Source organism: Aedes albopictus, chromosome 2 (genome assembly GCF_035046485.1).
Source record: "Aedes albopictus strain Foshan chromosome 2, AalbF5, whole genome shotgun sequence".
NCBI lineage: Eukaryota > Metazoa > Arthropoda > Insecta > Diptera > Culicidae > Aedes > Aedes albopictus.
In genome coordinates, this window is record NC_085137.1 from 335,776,612 (window position 1) to 335,795,855 (window position 19,244).

At 44.4% G+C, this 19,244-nt stretch overlaps 1 protein-coding gene across 1 annotated transcript; it reads right to left on the reverse strand.

Moving 5' to 3' along the window:
• Nucleotides 1-7,386: 7,386 nt before the first annotated feature.
• Nucleotides 7,387-18,355, reverse strand: LOC109431730 (mucin-5AC). Its single transcript, XM_029859867.2, has 2 exons — nt 17,952-18,355; nt 7,387-8,655 (listed from the first exon to the last, which is right to left on the reverse strand). The coding sequence occupies exons 1-2, from the start codon at nt 17,952-17,954 to the stop codon at nt 7,537-7,539; spliced, it is 1,122 nt and encodes a 373-aa protein (XP_029715727.2). The 5' UTR covers nt 17,955-18,355; the 3' UTR covers nt 7,387-7,536.
• Nucleotides 18,356-19,244: the final 889 nt, after the last annotated feature.

Sequence of the window (19,244 nt, forward strand, 5' to 3'; positions counted from 1 at the left end):
CTCACGATACTCATTGCATCCCCACACGACATGTTCGATATCCTGGTAAGCCACGCCACAGACACAGAGATTGCTTTCTGAGAGCCCAACACGGAAGGTATGTGCGTTCAACAAATAGTGGTTGGACATCAACCGACACATTACACGAATGAAATCGCGGCTCAAATCCAACCCTTTGAACCATGGCTTCTTCGACACCTGTGGAATGATGGAGTGCAACCATCTACCCATCTCTCCATCTCTCCATTTGTGTTGCCAGCTGATCAAGGTCTCCTGACGGGCCAATTCAAAAAATTCGTCGAAGGCGATTTGACGCTCATAAATATCGCCTTCGCTAGCGCCCACCTTAGCCAGAGAGTCCGCTTTCTCATTGCCCGGAATTGAGCAATGTGAAGGGACCCAAGCTATGGTGATGATGTATGAGCGTTTGGACAAAGCACTCAAGACTTGGCGTATTCCTTTCAGGAAGTACGCTGAGTGCTTCATCGGTTTCATTGACCGAACAGCCTCCAGAGAGCTTAGACTGTCGGTAAAAATGAAGTAGTGCTCAGGTGGGAGAGTGCGAATGTACTCTAAGGTGTAGTATATAGCCGCTAGCTCAGCAATATATACCGAACATGGCTTTTGAAGCATAAAGGTGGCGCTATGAAATTCGTTGTAGACACCGAATCCAGTCGAATCATCGGTTTTGGAACCATCTGTGAAGAACTGTCTGGCCCCGCTAACATGCCCGAACTTACTTGCAAAAATTTGTGGAATACCTATGGAACGAAAAGATTCCGGTATACCGGTGATCTCATCCCTCATAGAGAGATCAAAATCCACAAAGGAGCTGTCGAAGTCTGAGAAGTTGTCACGATTGGTGTTAACCGGAGATGGGCTTACCTCCAGCGTCATGTACCAGTAGTACACACTCATAAAACGAGTTTGGGGATTCTGTTCGAGCAGCTTTTCGAAGTTTTCTATGACCAACGGATTCACAACCTCGCATCGGATGAGGAACCGGAACGACAACTCCGCAAAGCGGTCTGTCAGAGGCTGTACACCAGCAAGTACCTCTAAACTCATTGTGTGAGTCGAGTTCATGCAACCTAACGCGATCCGAAGGCAACGGTACTGAACCCGTTGAAGCTTCAGCAAGTGTGTTTTCGCCGCGGCTTGAAAACAGAAGCTACCGTATTCTAAAACCGATAGAATGGTTGTTTGGTACAGCCTGATCAGATCTTCCGGGTGTGCTCCCCACCATGTTCCGGTAATAGTTCGCATAAAGTTGATTCGTTTTTGGCATTTCTGTATCAGATACACAATGTGCTTCCCCCAGGTGCATTTGGAGTCGAACCAGACGCCGAGGTATTGTGAAGACATGCTATGAGTGATTGTCTTACCCATCAGAACGAGCGGAAACTTTGCCGGTTTGTGTTTTTTAGAAAAGACAACCATCTCAGTTTTCTCCGGAGAGAACTCGATACCCAGCTTGAGAGCCCAAGTAGACAAATTGTCCAAAGTATCCTGTAGTGGTCCTTGCAGATCGACTGCTATTGATCCCGTTACAGAGACAACACAGTCATCCGCAAGCTGCCTTAACGTGCAGTTTTCCATGAGACAATCATCTATGTCTCTAACATAAAAGTTGTAAAGAAGGGGGCTAAGACATGAACCCTGGGGGAGGCCCATGTAGCTAATTCGTGAAACTGTCAAGTCACCATGAGCGAAACTCATCTGCTTCTCAAACAGCAAATTATACAAAAAGTTGTTAAGAATTGGGGAAAGGCCACAGTCGTGTAGTTTGTCGGAAAGAACATCGACACAAACTGAATCAAAAGCACCCTTAATATCCAAAAACACTGAGCCCATTTGCTGCTTTTGAGCAAAGGCAAGCTGAATTTCTGAAGAAAGCAACGCAAGACAGTCGTTCGTACCTTTGCCTCTGCGGAAACCAAACTGTGTGTCTGACAACATGCCATTCGATTCAACCCATTTGTCCAGTCGAAAGAGAATCATCTTCTCCAACAGCTTCCGTAGACAAGACAACATCGCGATTGGACGGTACGAATTATGATCCGACGCGGGTTTCCCGGGTTTTTGAACAGCTATCACCCTCACTTGTCTCCAATCATCCGGAACGATGTTGTTATCCAGGAACTGATTGAACAAGTTCAACAAGCGCCTCTTAGCGACGTCGGGGAGGTTTTTAAGCAAGTTGAACTTGATTCGATCCATTCCTGGAGCGGAATTGTTACATGAAAGAAGAGCAAGTGAGAATTCAATCATTGAAAACGGTCTATCCATGTCGTCCCTATCGTCGGAAACATCACGAATTATTCGCTCCACGGGCACGGAATCTGGACAAACTTTTTTTGCGAACTTGAGGATCCATCGAGGAGAGCTTTCTCGATCCTCGTTGACCGACGACGCGTTACGCATTCTTCTACCGACGTTCCAAAGAGTTCTCATCGAAGTCTCGCGCGACAAACCCTCGACGAACCGACGCCAGTAACCGCTTTTCTTCGCCTTGATCAAGTTCTTGAACTTGCTTTCAAGGGAAGCGAACCGCTTGAAGTTTTCGACCGAACCGCGTTTCCGAAACTCTTTGAACGCCGCGGATTTCTCGCGATATATTTCTGTACACTCACTATCCCACCACGGATTGGGGGGTTTCCTGCGAACCGACGGACCTGGCACTGGTCGACGTTGTGCCTGACGCGCACTACTGATGATCAGTTCTGATAGAAACTGATACTCTTCCCGCGGTGGAAGGACTTCTACCGATTGTTCACCGTCGATAATTGCTTCTGCGTACTTCTCCCAGTCAATGTGCTTGGTGAGATCGTAGGCGATGTCGATAGATGGAGGTTGATGTGACCCATTGGAAATAGAAACAACAATCGGCAGATGATCACTACCATGAGGATCCTGGATAACCTTCCATGTACACTCCAGCGATAGTGAGCTCGAACAGATTGAGAGGTCTAATCGGCTGTTTCTAGGGCTGCCATCTTGAGCTGGAGGTGCCACTCGTGTAACTTCTCCGGTATTCAAAATTGTCATGTTGAAGTCGTCGCAGAGGTCATATATCAACGTTGAACGGCTGTCATCGTACAGTTCCCCCCAGCCTGTACCATGGGAGTTGAAATCTCCCATGAGCAGCCGAGGCTCGGGCATAACCGAGCAGATGTGGGCGAGATCCCTGCGAAATATTGCAGTTCTCGGTGGAAGATATATGGAGGCAACACTGAGGGTTTTACCTCGGATAGTCACCTCACATGCGACGGCTTCAATGCCTGTCATCGGATGAAAATCGACTCTGTAAAATGAGTGCTGCTTCTTGATCCCTAGAAGCACCCCTCCGTAAGAGTCGGATCGATCAAGGCGAATGATATTATAATCGGGAAAAGGTAAGGTTACATCAGGTGTCAGCCATGTTTCGGATAGTGCAAAAACATCGCATTGTAAATTGTAAACTAAAAATTTAAAAACGTCTAATTTCGGTGTAATACTACGACAGTTCCAGTGTAGAACCGAAATCGTATCTTCGAACTCGGTGGTTAAATTAGCCATCGAAAGATACGATTGTCGCAAGGAGGGGCATTTTAGAAGCCAACTGCTTCAAAAGAGGGGTCACGCAAGGAAGAAGTCCTTTTACAATGTTCTTCACGGAGTCTGAAGCATTGAAGAAGCTGAGGATGATGTCTACAATGCCAGAGAGCGTAAACAATGGCGCACCCTGAGGTTGCTCCTGGTGCTCCGAATGCTGTCTTTCCGGTTGAGAATTCGAAAAACGTGGGACATCTGGGATTTTAGATGTTCCCGGGAGTGATGGAAAGTCTCGTTCGTCCTGGATTTTTAATCCCGGAGGGGAACGTTTTGTGGCTTTCTTACCACTCTTCAAATTTGTCATGGTGGGTTGGGGGTCGCTGCTAGGCAGATTCCGAGGTTTTTTGGTGGGTCTCTGGAGCCTCATCCGTTTCCTCGTTTCACCCTTGAAAACAAAGGGAACCCCGTCCCCGACCTCAGAGTCAGAGCCCTGATCATCGAGAGATAAAGACGAGTAGATGTTACGGGATTCAACGGTCGGGGCAGCTTTTTTCAGCATTTCGGCGTAGCTTCGCCGTGATCGCTGCTGCAACGATCGTTTTTGATGTTTTTTCTGCTGTATGTACCTTGGGCAATCAATCAGATCATGTGGACGGTCGCTGCCACAATAAACACACTTGGGTGGCGTTTTACACGCACCGTCCACATGTCTCTCCCCGCATGTTGCACAGCGAGGTTTATTGCTGCAGTACTGGGCGGTGTGACCCAGCTGCTTGCAATTGATGCAATTCATTACCTTCGGTACATACAGCCTCACAGGTAGCCGAAGTTTGCCAATCACCAGCAGATCTGGTAATGCAGATCCGGAGAAGGTCACAGAAAATTCTTCAGATGGTGTGTAAACCTTCTTCTCGCCCTCCTGGGACACCGAATGCAGTTGCCGGCAATCCAGTATCTGGACAGGAGGAAGAGAAGGGTTATGGAAACGACCACAGCCTTGCATGATCGTTTCGCAGGTCAAAGATGCGTCGGCGACCTTCCCCGAAATCTCTATCGACGCGCTTGGTAGGTAAACGAAGTACTCAAGTGTAAACAACTCGCAGGCCACAATCTCATTAGCGTGTTTTCGGTCGCCTACTGTCACCCGAAGCTTAGCTGTACCGACCATGTCAATGGAGACAACGGAAGAATACCGCTTAGTCAGATCCTTGCTGATTTGAACGGTGTTCAAACGTTTGCCTTTGGGTCGGAAGAAAACAACATATGGCCCGCCAAAGTCGGGAGGGTAGGCCTTGAGGCGGGGGGACGTCGAAACAGATTTACTGTTGGTGTCCATTGCAGAAGCACCAGGGTGAAGGGAGACAAAGGGATTAGCATTTACATCGCCTTGTTGGCTCGAGCAGTCCGATGCCAATAACGAAGCTTCGTTGATGCGGTACGATGTTCCCCCGCCATCATCATCATCGCCCATTGTGGTAGCTAACTACCACCACGGGTCACTCAAAAATCTTAAACTACCACTATCACAGGGACGAGAAATAATCAAAAAACAAGGGACAAAATTAACGCTACAGGAAAAGTGAGAAAAAACTGCTTATGTACCAAATTAAATCTAATCAAAGAGTCAGTGGAGAGGGGGGAACAACGAGAGGTAACTTTATGTACTTATCTTTGTGCACTCTGTTTAGCCACAGGCTCGACGACGACAGGTCCAAGCGATCGGATGGCCCGCACAGGGAGGAAGCGAGCTGCTGCTGAGCGCCCGACGCTGCGCTGGTGTGCGGCGGTTGAACGCTCTCTGCTCTTCTCTCGGTGGGCTGCTGCTGTCGACGACGATGAGCTTGGGTACTCACTGGAAGAAGCCGATCACGGCCGCGCGAGCGGCGCGGTGTGCGGGGGGTGCTGCACTGATGTGCTCGATAATCGGTCGATGCGCCACGTGATAAAATGAAAACGTGAACTTTACTCAAACTAAACGAACTTTTGCGGCAAAAATTGTGGCCTAGCCAACCGCACGCGTCCCACTAGGGATTTTCACTTCAACACTTGATCACTCGGAAAACTAGCACTGGAAAAAGCCACCGAACTGCCGAACTGGATAGTATCGGGAGACAAACCGGACGAACGAAAAGTTGCGACTGTCTCGCACGAACGCTCGCATGAAAAAAAAAAAAAAAAAAAAAAAAAAATATTGACGGAATGGAACAAATTAGTTGAGAATGCAGAACGAACGCATAATCATCAATTAACAGATTTCTTTTTAACATATTCAGTTCAACAGCTTTTCAACAGCTTTGGCAAGCCCTTGTGTAACTCCTTGAACGAACCGACTGGTTTCGATTACAAACGTTAGCATTGACGTCGAACATCTCTTTTCAAGCTGCCAAATTTATCGTTTGATATTTTATGGTTTTACAGTTGCTCCATTCCGCAATCACGAGGGATCTGTAGCATCGGAATAAACATAAAAATCTTAAAACTTGATTCAGATACTTGTTGTTCCATCTAGATTACTGATCGAACCTCATTTAAATATTCATCAGGCCTGCCTACGATGTTGACTGCATCACAACTTTGCTGGGTTGATGACGAACGTGCGTTTCCTTCGCATTGATGATACACGATAGGAGGAATGTTCGGCAGGGTCGTCCACAAGGACAAAATTTGCAAATTTTTCGCGACAGTTTTTTCTGCGAGCAGCCTTTATAAATCTGCGCCGAAACTAACCGTTCAGGTTCAGCGTATTACATAATCTATTTCTGCAAAGAAGATACGCGAACTTGATTTAGAGCATGACTGGAAACAAGAAAACGGTAAACAGTTTTCGAGGCGATTGGAATTGAAAAGAGATACCGCCTAATATTTACTAAACATGAAATAATATGTACAAACATTGACTGTTTTAAACATTTTCAGCAACTTCGAAGATTGAAATGCTTTGATATTCATGGACACATCAGAAACACGTGTTTGAAGAACAAGTTGATATCTGAATTGCGAAAAGATGTTCACATGCTTCGGTGGGAATCGAACCAGCGACTCCCAATTCGCTAGAGTCGTACAACTTGTGATGAAGAACATTATTTTCGCTATTTGCGAACATCCGCGACAGACAATAAATGTTGGTTGCATTACCTGCTCACGTTCTCCGAAATTTCAGCCAGTGAGAATCCCCGAATCCCCGGAAAACCCACTTTTTCTTTTGTTTTCAGAAGCGCTTGCTAATTGTACAGTTTACTTCCTGATGCAGTTTGACGCACGTCATAAAGAATGCAAAATCGCCATCAGATTCTAACATCTTGGTGTCAGCCTTTCCAGCCATCTAGAATTAGCCTCAAGGCTACCGCCGCGCCGCCGTCGCTTCAACGTGGTTGATTCATTAACGAATTCATTCAAATTCAAATAGAACCTGGCGCAGGCTAGTTAGCACTTTTGACATTGACCGAAGTGGTGGTGGTGGCCCAAAGCCCACCGAGTTGAGCACCGAAATCATTAATGCGTGTCACTGCACCTATTGTTTGCCCTCTTTTTTTCTGTCATTTAGCATGGGAGTTATTCGTATGTTGCATCTTAAAATATGCACCAATTAATCTGCGGTTCACGAGTCCGAAGCTCTACTGGGTTAAGGTGGAACTGAAAGCGTGAGAGAAAAGAATAAAATTTACCGGCTGGTTTTGCTTCTCTGTCCTCAAAGGGTTCGTTACTTGTATCCGAGTGAAGTCTTTTGTTTAACACCGTTTCCGTGAGAATTGCGAAACTTTAAAGAGGATCGACCCCAAACTTTTTGCTTATTAGGTAATAGTTGCTGTTTGGTGGGGAAATTTCTTTCAATAAAACAACGGTTTTGTTTGGTCGATTCGATACATTTAATTGAAATTTATGGCATCCTGTAGAATAGCGCAAAATTACATATTTACATGCTTCCAGTTCCCATTGAATTGCACTTAGTTTTCGTTGTTTTTGTTTCGATTTTACCTAAGGAAATTATTCTCTATTCGTTTGTTAAAAGAACCTATTGAATCGAGGGCTGAAACCTCCAAAACCTGCACGACCTATGGCGTTGTCATGCGCCGCAGGCAAATACGTATTCTGAGGTCCGCAGTAGGTCTGCGTGACAGCTGGCAGTTGAACGGTGGAGTATACGGTCTGGGCATCGAGTTGGACACCGGGCCGAGTTTGGGTCACCGTTTGAGTAATGTACTGGACATCCCGGAGGGTCATCGTCAGCACGTTGTCGACGGTATGCACTTGGCCTGGCAAGGTCACGGTGCTGTAGATTGTTTGGTATACAGGAGCTTGGCCAGGTGCTTGAACGGTTTTATACTCCGTAACTGTTTGATAGACGGGAGTTGGCACTGGTTGATTAACCGTGGAGTAGATGACCTGTGGAGGTTGAGTAACGGTGGTGTAGATGGTTTGCCCTGGCAGTTGAATCGGGGCTGCGGTGATCGTTGTTTGAACGGTTTGAATCACTGGAGAAGTCGTCGTATAGTATGAAGTTGTGGTGATGTATTGGGCAGGTTGTTGAATGGTGGAATAGATGATTTGGGGAGGAAGGGTAACAGCTGGTGCAGATACAGTAGTGGTATCGCGTATGGTGGAAACTACTGGTATGGTTTCGGTTCTTACTAATGTTGAAGTACTGATGACTGGGGGTTGCTGGATAGTTGTAGTAACGGTTTGTGCAGGAAGAACCTGAGGTGGCAGTGTTACAGTAGTGGTATCTCGCACAGTTTGGTATACTGGAGTGGCCTGAATTTGAGTTGACACATAAGTAGAAACTATTGGTGGTAAAGTAACCGTTTGGTAGATTGTTTGTCCTGGTTGTACTTGGGCAGGAACTGTGAATGTATTTGTATGGGTAACGGTCTGGTACACTGGGGCTGTTTGAGTATATGTAGACGTGACATATATCGAAGAGTACTGTGTTACAACTCTTTCATCATGCTGGATCCCTCCTGGTAGAGTTTGGGTTTGTACTTGGTAATCAGTAACTGTTTGTGTTACGTACACAGTTTGTGCTTCCTGAAGTCCACAGCTGGGTTTCGGGTAAAAATATCCATCGAACTTCTCTGCTTGAACAAATGCAACAAGTGCAAAAGTTATGAGCCCTACAACGTTCTGCAAGTAAAAGACCAAAGACAAATATTAGTGATAACAGTTGGAACATCTTTTCTATAACGCCTTGCTAAGATGCTAGAATATTTGCTCGAACGGTTTTGAAGGTAAACCACTGCCGCCACTAAACCACGGCACTCTAATATTTTCGGTAAACATCAGAGTTATGTAGATCATCTTCAAACAAAGATGCCAGTAGATAGATAGCTGTATTAACAACGTACAGTTATAATATACAGGTCATTTGACATTAGTGTTGAACACTAATTTTTCATTATCTCATTTGAGTAAAACCAGCTTCCTCATCTGAAGCAAGCAATTTGATCGATAGGTTTACTAATGACCACGCATAGTGTGTTAATCTTCATGGAAAACCGGTTCATAGTTGTCTTAGTACACAAAAATGGTAGGATTGTAGTCCGTCCCTTGATGACATTGCAACCGGATGACGGCGACGACGACGGCATCGTTGACTGGGCGTCAGAAACCGATTATTAATCGCTCCTAAGCGCGAATCAGCAACGGTTGCACCGCTACCGGCAAGGTAAACGTATTTTAGCGGCCCATCTTCTGCGTTGGCACTTGGATAGTCAGGCGCTGACGTAGGTGCGAGAAATAGTGACAAATTGTGTGCTCAAAGAGGAGGTGTATTTAACGGTGGTGTAGGTAGCTTTGTGAATTATTGTCTGCATTTATCTTTGAGGGCGTGGGAAAATGCAGAAAAATGCGAACAATCAATTGATTGTGAAAAAGTGCAGCTTGCATCTTTGATCGCTTCATGGAGACATGTTTTCATTTGATTGGATGGTCTACTGTGTGTTGAAAACTATCAATTTGATGATGGCCTCTCAGTATACTGGACATCCCGAAAAATCACGGTATCACTCGTAAAACAATACAAAGGATTCTATTTTTTTTATTTCGTTATATTTAAAGCTAATCATTAAAACTAATATATTTATGGCAAAAACGCTGCAAAATTTATTCGAATACATAGAAAAACTACAAAGCACACAAGGGTTTGAGAAGAACTTTTTTTATCTCTTTATTTTTGTGAATTTTAACTTATTCTTGTTCTTCACACCTTGAGAAGAACCGATAGATGAGGGAGCTGGGGCTTCTTCTCATACAAGAAACACTCGCTTGCACTTACCGCCTATGGGTACCGTAATCCGGGGTCAAATTGATCACTTTAAAACAACTTTTGCGGATAACACCAGTGCCTGTCCAAATATTGCCAAAAGAATTTCTGTAAAATCAGTACCCAGTGAATCTCTATGGAACCATGTAACAGAATTTTGTTCAACAAATTTAAACTTTAAGTTAAATAACTTCAAATATCAAAATATTGAACATGCCGATTTGGGGCGAAATTGATCAGTATACAATTAAGCATCGATTGGAAAGGAAAATTTCCTTCACCGCTTAATTTTGCTCTTCTAAAACCGAATAACGCGTCTAAAATCTTAGAACTAGTGAATTTTATACTTTAAATGCAAAATTAAATTTCAAAATTTCCCCGTAAACGCCCAAAGGTAGGCAATTTCATTTGAAATAAGTGATTTTTATTACAATAAATGACTATTTCTTCATAAAATGAACTTTTTATAACAATTTTATGTTCTGATTAGCTGCATAACATCCCAACCAAGGCTCCACAAAAATGTTAAAACAGAGAATTCACGGGAAGTTCTATTAGCAATTGATTGTTTAGCAGCAATGATTTCAGCTAAATGAGAAATACATTGCAAATTCCTTGAAAAAATAAGGCAAAACTAACTTTTTTCTAAAAAATTAAAAGTCTACACTCATCTCTAGACATCTACGAATCAGATGACGTAAAAAGTTTAAGATCATTACGACGCTTAAGAGTTCCTAGTATGGAATTACAATGTAGTACCCGAGTGATCAATTTCACCCCGCTGATCAATTTGACCCCGGTTTACGGTACCTACCTATTTCACTAGATGAAAATCATGTGAACAGCAGATCAACAGATACCTCGTAGTTTCTATTTTTGGTGAATTGGGACAAAGTGGTCCTTGCTCCAAGTGATCTTACAATTGCTTGTAATGTTCCATATAGGAAATTTTCCACGAAATGTTTTTCCCGGGAAGAGTGGGCATCTGGTTATCTGGAGAGAAGTATTTTCGAAGGCATCGTATGTTACACTGATGACTCCCTTCTCGAAAGTCGAGCAGGTGCTGGTGTCTATACTTGTGAGCTAGGGCATCATCAGTCTTATTCTACAACGGTACGGTCAAATCGAGGAGTGGAATGCAAAAAAATGCAGTTCAATTTTAAAAGACATTCACACCGTCTTCGACCTTGCGGCCTCTACAGACTGAACATTACAAACATTTGACAACGGACAACACTTATAACACCCAGTGGCCCAGTGGAGAATTTTCCGTTCGACGAAAAGTTTCCCCCAACTGGAGCGGGAATCGAACCCACACTGCCCGTGTAGCTGCCGGCTTAGAATAGCACTACGGACCACCTGTTCCGGGGGTAAAAGTCCACCAAACAGGTAACCCCAATCCAAGGTGTCAGGCGACCCGTGCTGAGGGATGAATGGTTGAGGGGGTTTAAAAGATGCTCGATCTTTAACGGAGCCCGTAGCGTGGGTAGATCGCCTTTTTGGGTTGCGTTACGGTGATAGATCTACCAAACCGAAATCTAGTGTCGTCCTATTTTTCAATTTTGGAATATGTGTTCTGGTAATTCAAGGAAATATAGTATTTAGTCCTTACTACTGGTGTTTTGGTGACTTCCAGTTTTTGAATAAAACTGAGTTTACCAACTTTACTTTGCATATAGTTAAAAACCTCGCCATCTGAGGCTAAACTCAATGCAAAGGAAATCAAATTGGGTTAGGGATCCATGTATGTACTAACTCTTCGAAGACTGGAAAGTGCTAGTACGCAAGGAACATACTATGTAGAATCCTTATTACTGAACACATGTTTCATTATTGGAATGATATTGCTGCTAATGTTAAAACCCGGGTCCTAAACTTCCTACTGGGGAGAATTTGGCAGTAAAACAAGGGTGATGCTAGATTTCCGATGCATGGCCAATATCAGTACTCTTGTTTTGTTTTCTAAGAAAACAAAACAAAAACTGTATCAAAATCGATACTTTATTGCCCCTCAATGGCAATTGAGAAATGCGACATGCACTACACTAAGGATACGGGTAATGTCACAATAGATCTAAAAACTGGTCGCAGTGACAAACCCGAACAGGAATAAAAAAAAAACCCACACTCCGAGGCTTACGAGACACCTAAACGACTGACGCTTTAGCTCGGCCACGAAGCCCACAATTTGTATGGGTACTTGGCCATTCTTCCATCGCTGTAATTGAATTGACTGATGAGTTATGTCGCAATGGAGCATCTTACGACCTGAGCCAGCCACTCCGGTATCGATGTGTTGGTAAAGCTTCAGATTGCCACCCAGCACAAACAATACACATTTTTCGGCTGCGCCACTATTTTAAACCTATGGCTCAAATTCAGTGTATATTTTTACGAAATGTGAGTGTCAAATAAAAAAGGTAAAATTGAACATCGAAAACCCCTCCCAGAGCAAATTTCTGGCTACGCCACTGGTTTGGAGGCATGTTGCCAAACAATATCGTATTGTACTAAGCCAACTGCAGGAGTGGCGAATCAAACATATCTATTCAAGTACATAGACCAAAAAAAAAAGCTGATCAAACCAGTGACTGGTCACTGCGAACCCAGCTATCACATGGGAATACTCAGCAAGTTGATTCATTTGTATGTGATAGCTGGGAATTCCATTAGCGTGCACAGGGGGTGCTTTATCAAATCTGAGCGTCTGTTTTCCTGGATGAGCGGCTTACAGCAGCGTCTGATCCCCATGTTAGGGGCGGCTGATCTACGTCCGAGTGCCAGGGAAGGCCTCTTAGCTCAACTGTGTACTATGGTCCTCCGGAAAGTAGAGGGTTGGTGTCAGGCCCTACGTGCCAGCCGTAAAAAACATTGTAACGGAAAATGAACAACAGAATAATACGAACCGAGACCAACGGCAACGACCAGCGAACAAAAAGGACTTGCGATTGGAAACTCGGCACGTGGAACTGCCGATCTCTTAACTTCATTGGAAGCACCCGCATACTCGCCGATCTACTAAAGGACCGCGAGCTCGGCATCGTAGCGCTGCAGGAGGTGTGTTGGACAGGGTCCATGGTGCGAACGTTTAGAGGTAATCATACCATCTACCAGAGCTGCGGCAATACACGCGAGTTGGGAACAGCTTTCATCGTGATGGGTTATATGCAGAGGCACGCGATCGGCTGGTGGCCGATCGACGAAAGAATGTGCAGGTTGAGGATCAAGGGCCGATTCTTCAACTTCAGCATAATAAACGTACACAGCCCACACTTCGGAAGCACTGATGATGACAAGGACGCATTCTATGCGCAGCTCGAACGCGAGTACAATCGCTGCCCAAGCCACGACGTCAAGATCATCATAGGAGATTTGAACGCTCAGGTAGGCCAAGAGGAGAAATTCAGACCGACGATTGGTAAGTTCAGTGCCCACCAGCAGACGAACGAAAACGGCCTACGGCTACGACTCATTGATATCACCGCCTCCAAAAATTTGGCCATACGTAGCACCTTTTTCCAACATAGCCTCCCTTATCGTTACACCTGGAGATCACCACAGCAGACGGAATCTCAAATCGACCACGTTCTGATTGACGAACGCCACTTCTCCGATATTATCGACATCAGGTCCTATCGTGGCGCCAACATCGACTCCGACCACTATCTGGTGATGGTCGAAATGCGCCCAAAACTCTCCATCATCAACAATATACGGTACCGGCGACCGCCACGGTACAACCTAGAGCCACTGAAACAACCGGATGTCGCCTCAGCATACGCGCAGAACCTTGAGGCCGCGTTACCAAGCGAGGGCGAGCTCGATAAGGCGCCTCTAGAGAACTGCTGGAGTACAGTGAAAGTAGCCATCAACGAAGCAGCCGAGAGCACCATCGGGTACGTGGAACGGAATCGAGGAACGAATGGTTCGACGCAGAGTGCAGAACGGTTTTGGAGGAGAAGAACGCAACGAGGGTGGTAATGCTGCAGTAAGGGACCCGACAGAACGTGGAACGTTACAAACAGAAGCGGAAACAGCAGACCCGCCTCTTTCGGGAGAAAAAGCGCCACCTGGAAGAAGCGGAGTGCTAAGAAATGGAACTGCTGTGCCGTTCCCAAGAAACACGGACGTTCTATCAGAAGCTCAACGCATTCTGCAACGGCTTCGTGCCGCGAGCCGAAATATGCAAGAATAAGGACGGTGGCCTCTTGACATACGGACGTGAGGTGATCGAAAGGTGGAAGCAGCACTTCGATCAGCACCTGAACGGTGTGGAGAACGTAGGCCCGGGAGCCCACGGCAACGGAGGAAACGACGACGCCAGTGCAGCGGAGGACAATAACCGTACAGCAAATCCTCCAGAAATGCCGTGAATACCAGGTCCCAACGCATCACCTGTTCATCGACTTCAAGGCGGCATACGACAGTATCGACCGCGCAGAGCTATGGAGAATCATGGACGAAAACGGCTTTCATGGGAAGCTGACTAGACTGATTAAAGCAACGATGGACGGTGTGCAAAACTGCGTAAGGATTTCGGGTGAACTATCCAGTTCATTCGAATCTCGCCGGGGACTGCGACAAGGTGATGGACTCTTCAACATCGCTCTGAAAGGTGTGATGCGACGAGCCGGGCTCAACAGCCGGGGATCGATTTTCACAAAATCCTGTAAATTTGTGTGCTTTGCGGACGACATGGACATTATTACCATTTGGAACGGTGGCAGAGCTGTATACCCGCCTAAAACGCGAAGCAGCTAAGGTCGGACTGGTGGTGAATGCCTCAAAAACAAAGTACATGCTGGTAGGCGGAACCGAACACGATCGGATCCGTCTGGGTAGTAATGTTACGATAGACGGGGATACTTTCGAGGTGCTGGAGGAATTCGTCTACCTCGGATCCTTACTGACGGGCTGACAACAACGTGAACCGTGAAACTCGGAGGCGCATCATCAGCGGAAGTCGGGCCTACTACGGACTCCAGAAGAAACTGCGGTCGAAAAAGATTTACCCATGCACCAAATGCACCATGTTCATAACGCTAATAAGACCGATGGTCCTCTACGGACACGAGACATGGACCATGCTAGAGGGGGACCTGCAAGCACTCGGTGTTTTCGAACGATGCGTGCTAAGGACGATCTTCGGCGGCGTGCAGGAGAACGGTGTGTGGCGGAGAAGGATGAACCACGAGCTCGCTGCACTTTACGGCGAACCCAGCATCCAGAAAGTGGCCAAAGCCGGAAGGATACAGTGGGCAGGGCATGTTGCAAGAATGCCGGAAAACAACCCTGCAAAGTTGGTGTTTGCTAACCATCCGGTTGGTACAAGAAGGCGTGGAGCGCAGAGAGCACGATGGGCGGACCAGGTGGAACAAGATCTGGCGAGTGTTGGGAGCAACCGAGGTTGGAGAGCTGCAGCTGCAAATCGAGTATTATAGCGGCAAATTGTTGATTCAGTATTATCATGAATTTGATGTTAACTAAATAAATGAATGAAATGAATACCTAGACCATATTGAATTCCGCGTCACTTTAAGTTTCCTGCACTATTTTTGAAATTTGTGCACCTAAACATGAAACATGTTTGATGTTAACCATCCAGGACGCTCGCCATCAAGCAACCGAAACTGCACAGCGCTCGCGCTCTATACGAAAAGCGAGGTTTTTTTGTAGTGTTGTACTTTTTACAACAGCGCGCGTGCTGAAGGGTTAACAGAATCATGGTGAAACTAATGCACCATTCTGGCATCATGCAGCTTCTTTGCATTCCATGCACCACTAGGGTGGGGCTTATTAAAAAAAATGTCTCCGGGATATGATTTCCCAAGTGGAAAGTGATCTACTTGTCAAAATAAGTGAGCTGTACAAAAATGAGCGATTTCGGTTGATATTTAGGGGTGGGGCAATTTGCTAGAGCAAATCTTCAAAAAACATTTCAAATTTAATTTTTCAACATAACTTTACTAGACTAAATCGGTGATTTTAGAACCCTATTGGACCAAATTTGTGCTCAAAATTGCGATATCTCTACTGATTTTTGAAATATTCGAAGAAAATGTCGTATTTCGGTATTTTTTGGGATATGTACCAAAATATGGCATTTTTTTTTCAAATATCTCGAAAACCAGGGGAGATATCGCAATTTTGAGCACAAATCGGCACCTGCATTTTAAAAGGGCGTAACTGCATTTCAAAACAGTGCCTTTTTTTGAAGCTGTGGAACATATTTCATATTTCCCATGAAATCCATCCCCACTATCAGAAAGAGGGGGATTTTAGCTTTCTTTTAGTGCTTATAGATTGTCCAAAAGATTGAACATACGATTCACAGCTTTGAGAGAAGGTTACGCCCTTTTGAAATGTTGGTGCCAAAATTAGGCCCAATTGGGTGCTAAAATCACAGATTTAGTCTAGTAAAGTTATGTTTAAAAATTAAATTTGAAATGTTTTTCGAAGATTTGCTTTAGCAAAAATTTCACTTAAGCCCTTTGCGCCACTCCTCAATATCAACCGAAATTGCTCATTTTTGTACAGCTTACTTATTTCTACTAGTAGATTACTTTCCACTGGGGATTTCATATCCCGGAGAGATTTTTCAAAATTAGCCCCACCCTCATGCACCACCATGATATTCACAAAATCAGTGCCTAGATGATATCCTGGAATGAATTATGTGTCGAAATCATGTACCATCGTCACATTTTATGCATTACCAAAGCTTTTCAAGTGCAATCGTGGCGTTTACTATATCATCATGGCGTTTACTATAAAATCATTTGAAATTTCGTACTTCAAAATAGCATTATATGTATCATAAACAATGTCGACTCTAATGCATCATACTGACATCATGCACCATCTTCGAAAGCCATGCTCCATATTAGTATTCCATGCACCATCCTAATAATCTCAGTGTTATCTAGGAGTTCAATACATCATGCTGACATCATGCACCTTTATGGCCGCACGCAATTAGAACATTATACATCGACTAACTTGAGAACCATCTTCAAATTCCCTGCTCCATCTTAGCATAATAAATATGCATCAATTTACAATTACTTGCCACGCATGCACTATCTTGACGTTCCCTTGATTATTAAGGAAAATAATGTACCATACGCACTTCAAACTCCGTTTAAAAATTCTATGCACCTTCTTGGTGTTCATTGTATCATACAGGCATCTTATACACCACAGTTGATTTTTTTTCACCACTTTTGCCATTCGTGCATCAAAATAGCATTCCGTGATCAATTTAAAGAATTACTTGACCAACTGGAAGAATTCATAGTGGAATTCTTGGTAAAATTCCTGGAGAAATTTATGGAAGCATTCGGGAAAAATCCCTGGAGGAATTTCAGGAGGATTCCCTGGAGACGTTACTAAATGAATGCAAGGAAGAATTCCTGCAGAGGAATTTGCAGAGGTATTCCTGTTGAATTTCCTGGAAGAACTTTTGAAGGAATTTCTGGAGAAATTCTTGAAAGAATTCATGGAACAATCGTGGTATACCTAGAGAAATTTGAGGAGGAATTCCTTAAAGGCATTCCTATAGGAAACGAGATCCGACTGTAAACGTTATTTTCAACCCCCTTCCCCCTTTGTCATGTTGTATGAGCCCTCTGAAAATTTAATTTGGGTTGTCACAACTTGCTGAATCCCTACTTTATGGACGCTCCTGAGACTGTGGTAGTGCAATAGCTCAACTGTTAAAAAAACATCACAAGCTTTTCAATGTACAATACTGCGTTTGCCAGGTCAGCCAAGAACTAAAACTTAATTGAAGAATATTGGGGTCGCCTAATTTTCTGGAAAATTATAGTGGAAAACAAACATTTTTCACAGATTCCAGGATGCCACCTACTTTGAAGAATCGGTGACACATTTTTTTATGTTTCATCAAAATTTAGGAATGTACTATCCACGAGTTTGAGTGAATTACTGATGCATTATCACTAAAAATTGGCACATTGTATAAAACCGTTGAGTAGCAATCATTCCACAATAACAATCAAATAGAATCGTTAAACATCGTTAGCTAAGGTCAAACTATGGAATACACCATCTTCTGATGGCAAACATCTCTTCATTCTTTTCGCATCGCGAATCCGGCAGAACAATAATACATCGTAAATATCACCTTCACACTCACCATTGTCACACTGATCTCGTTTGCTTCAGCAAGTCAAGCTTCACTTTCAGCCCATCCAAGGGTGGCCGGCCGTCTTTTGTCAGACCTGTTAGATCTGTCCTTAGCACTTTGGTCAGCTAGAGTTTCTCACAGGCTTTTTGTTCTCGCAACTGCCGTGCAAGATCAGTTTTCACCTCATGTAGCACTTGATCTTCACAATCCGTCGCAAGTTCTGCTTCGCCCCTTTCCGGACAAGTATGGTATTCACGCGGTATTGCGGTACATCAGATTTACTTCCCACCCCACTACTGATGGCCACACACACGCACGATTCTGTGCACCTGACCAGCAGCTCCCGGGAGGTGATTTGAGATGATACCCCAGGACGGTTTTACCGGTCAATTGTCGCTTTGGTACTAAGCCGCTCGTTATGCCGCGGGCCTTATTTATATCTAATTGGTCATGAAGTTTGATGCTTGAGGTGCATCGGCTCCATCATTGAACGATGATGGTAGGTAGTGCGGCCACCGCCGCCGATGTGCTTATATTGCGCCAAGACGGTAGCTGATCTATTGTTGACAAACGTGGCGGAAGCCTTGCGAGGTGCGATTCTTTTTGTGGACTTCTCGTATGGGGATCGCTTGTCGGCGTACAGGCGCTGATTTCATCTTCCTAACATTTCGGTTTCAAGTTTGGTTAATTTGTTCTGCACACACATTATACGGTTTGATAATTATTTTTAGAATTTTATCTTAGATTCCAGTTATTATCCACGGCTTCTAGTTGCGGGATGTGTGTGTCTGTTGGGTGGAAGAACTGCTGAAAAGGTCAAGGAGTCAATAAAGAGTTGATTCAGATCAATCTGGATTGATTTATGAATATGAAGAGGTACATCCATGCAAAGCAATTTATCTTAGTCGAAAGCGATGTTTCTTTTTGGTTGTGACTATTGAAAAAATCACATTTTGCACATAAAAATCAATATTGAACCTTAATCCAAGATGCTTTCCTATCCTATTTCACTGTTTCCATAGATGTTGACAGTATGCGGCCGACATTTTCAATGAATATTTACATTTACTTATTTCAAACACGCCGTGACGAAACATTTGTTTAAAATTGTCTATTTTAGGAATCCGTGTGATTCAAATCTAAGAGCTTATGAGATTATGTTCAATAGGGTTGTGGGGGAGTATTTTAACCAGGTAAACAACCAATGCCGTGGGTCCATCGCCAGCTTTTCAGACGAAATCCTTGACCAACATAATACATCTCCCAACCACCCACTCCGTAGTACTTATGGGAGTGTCACTG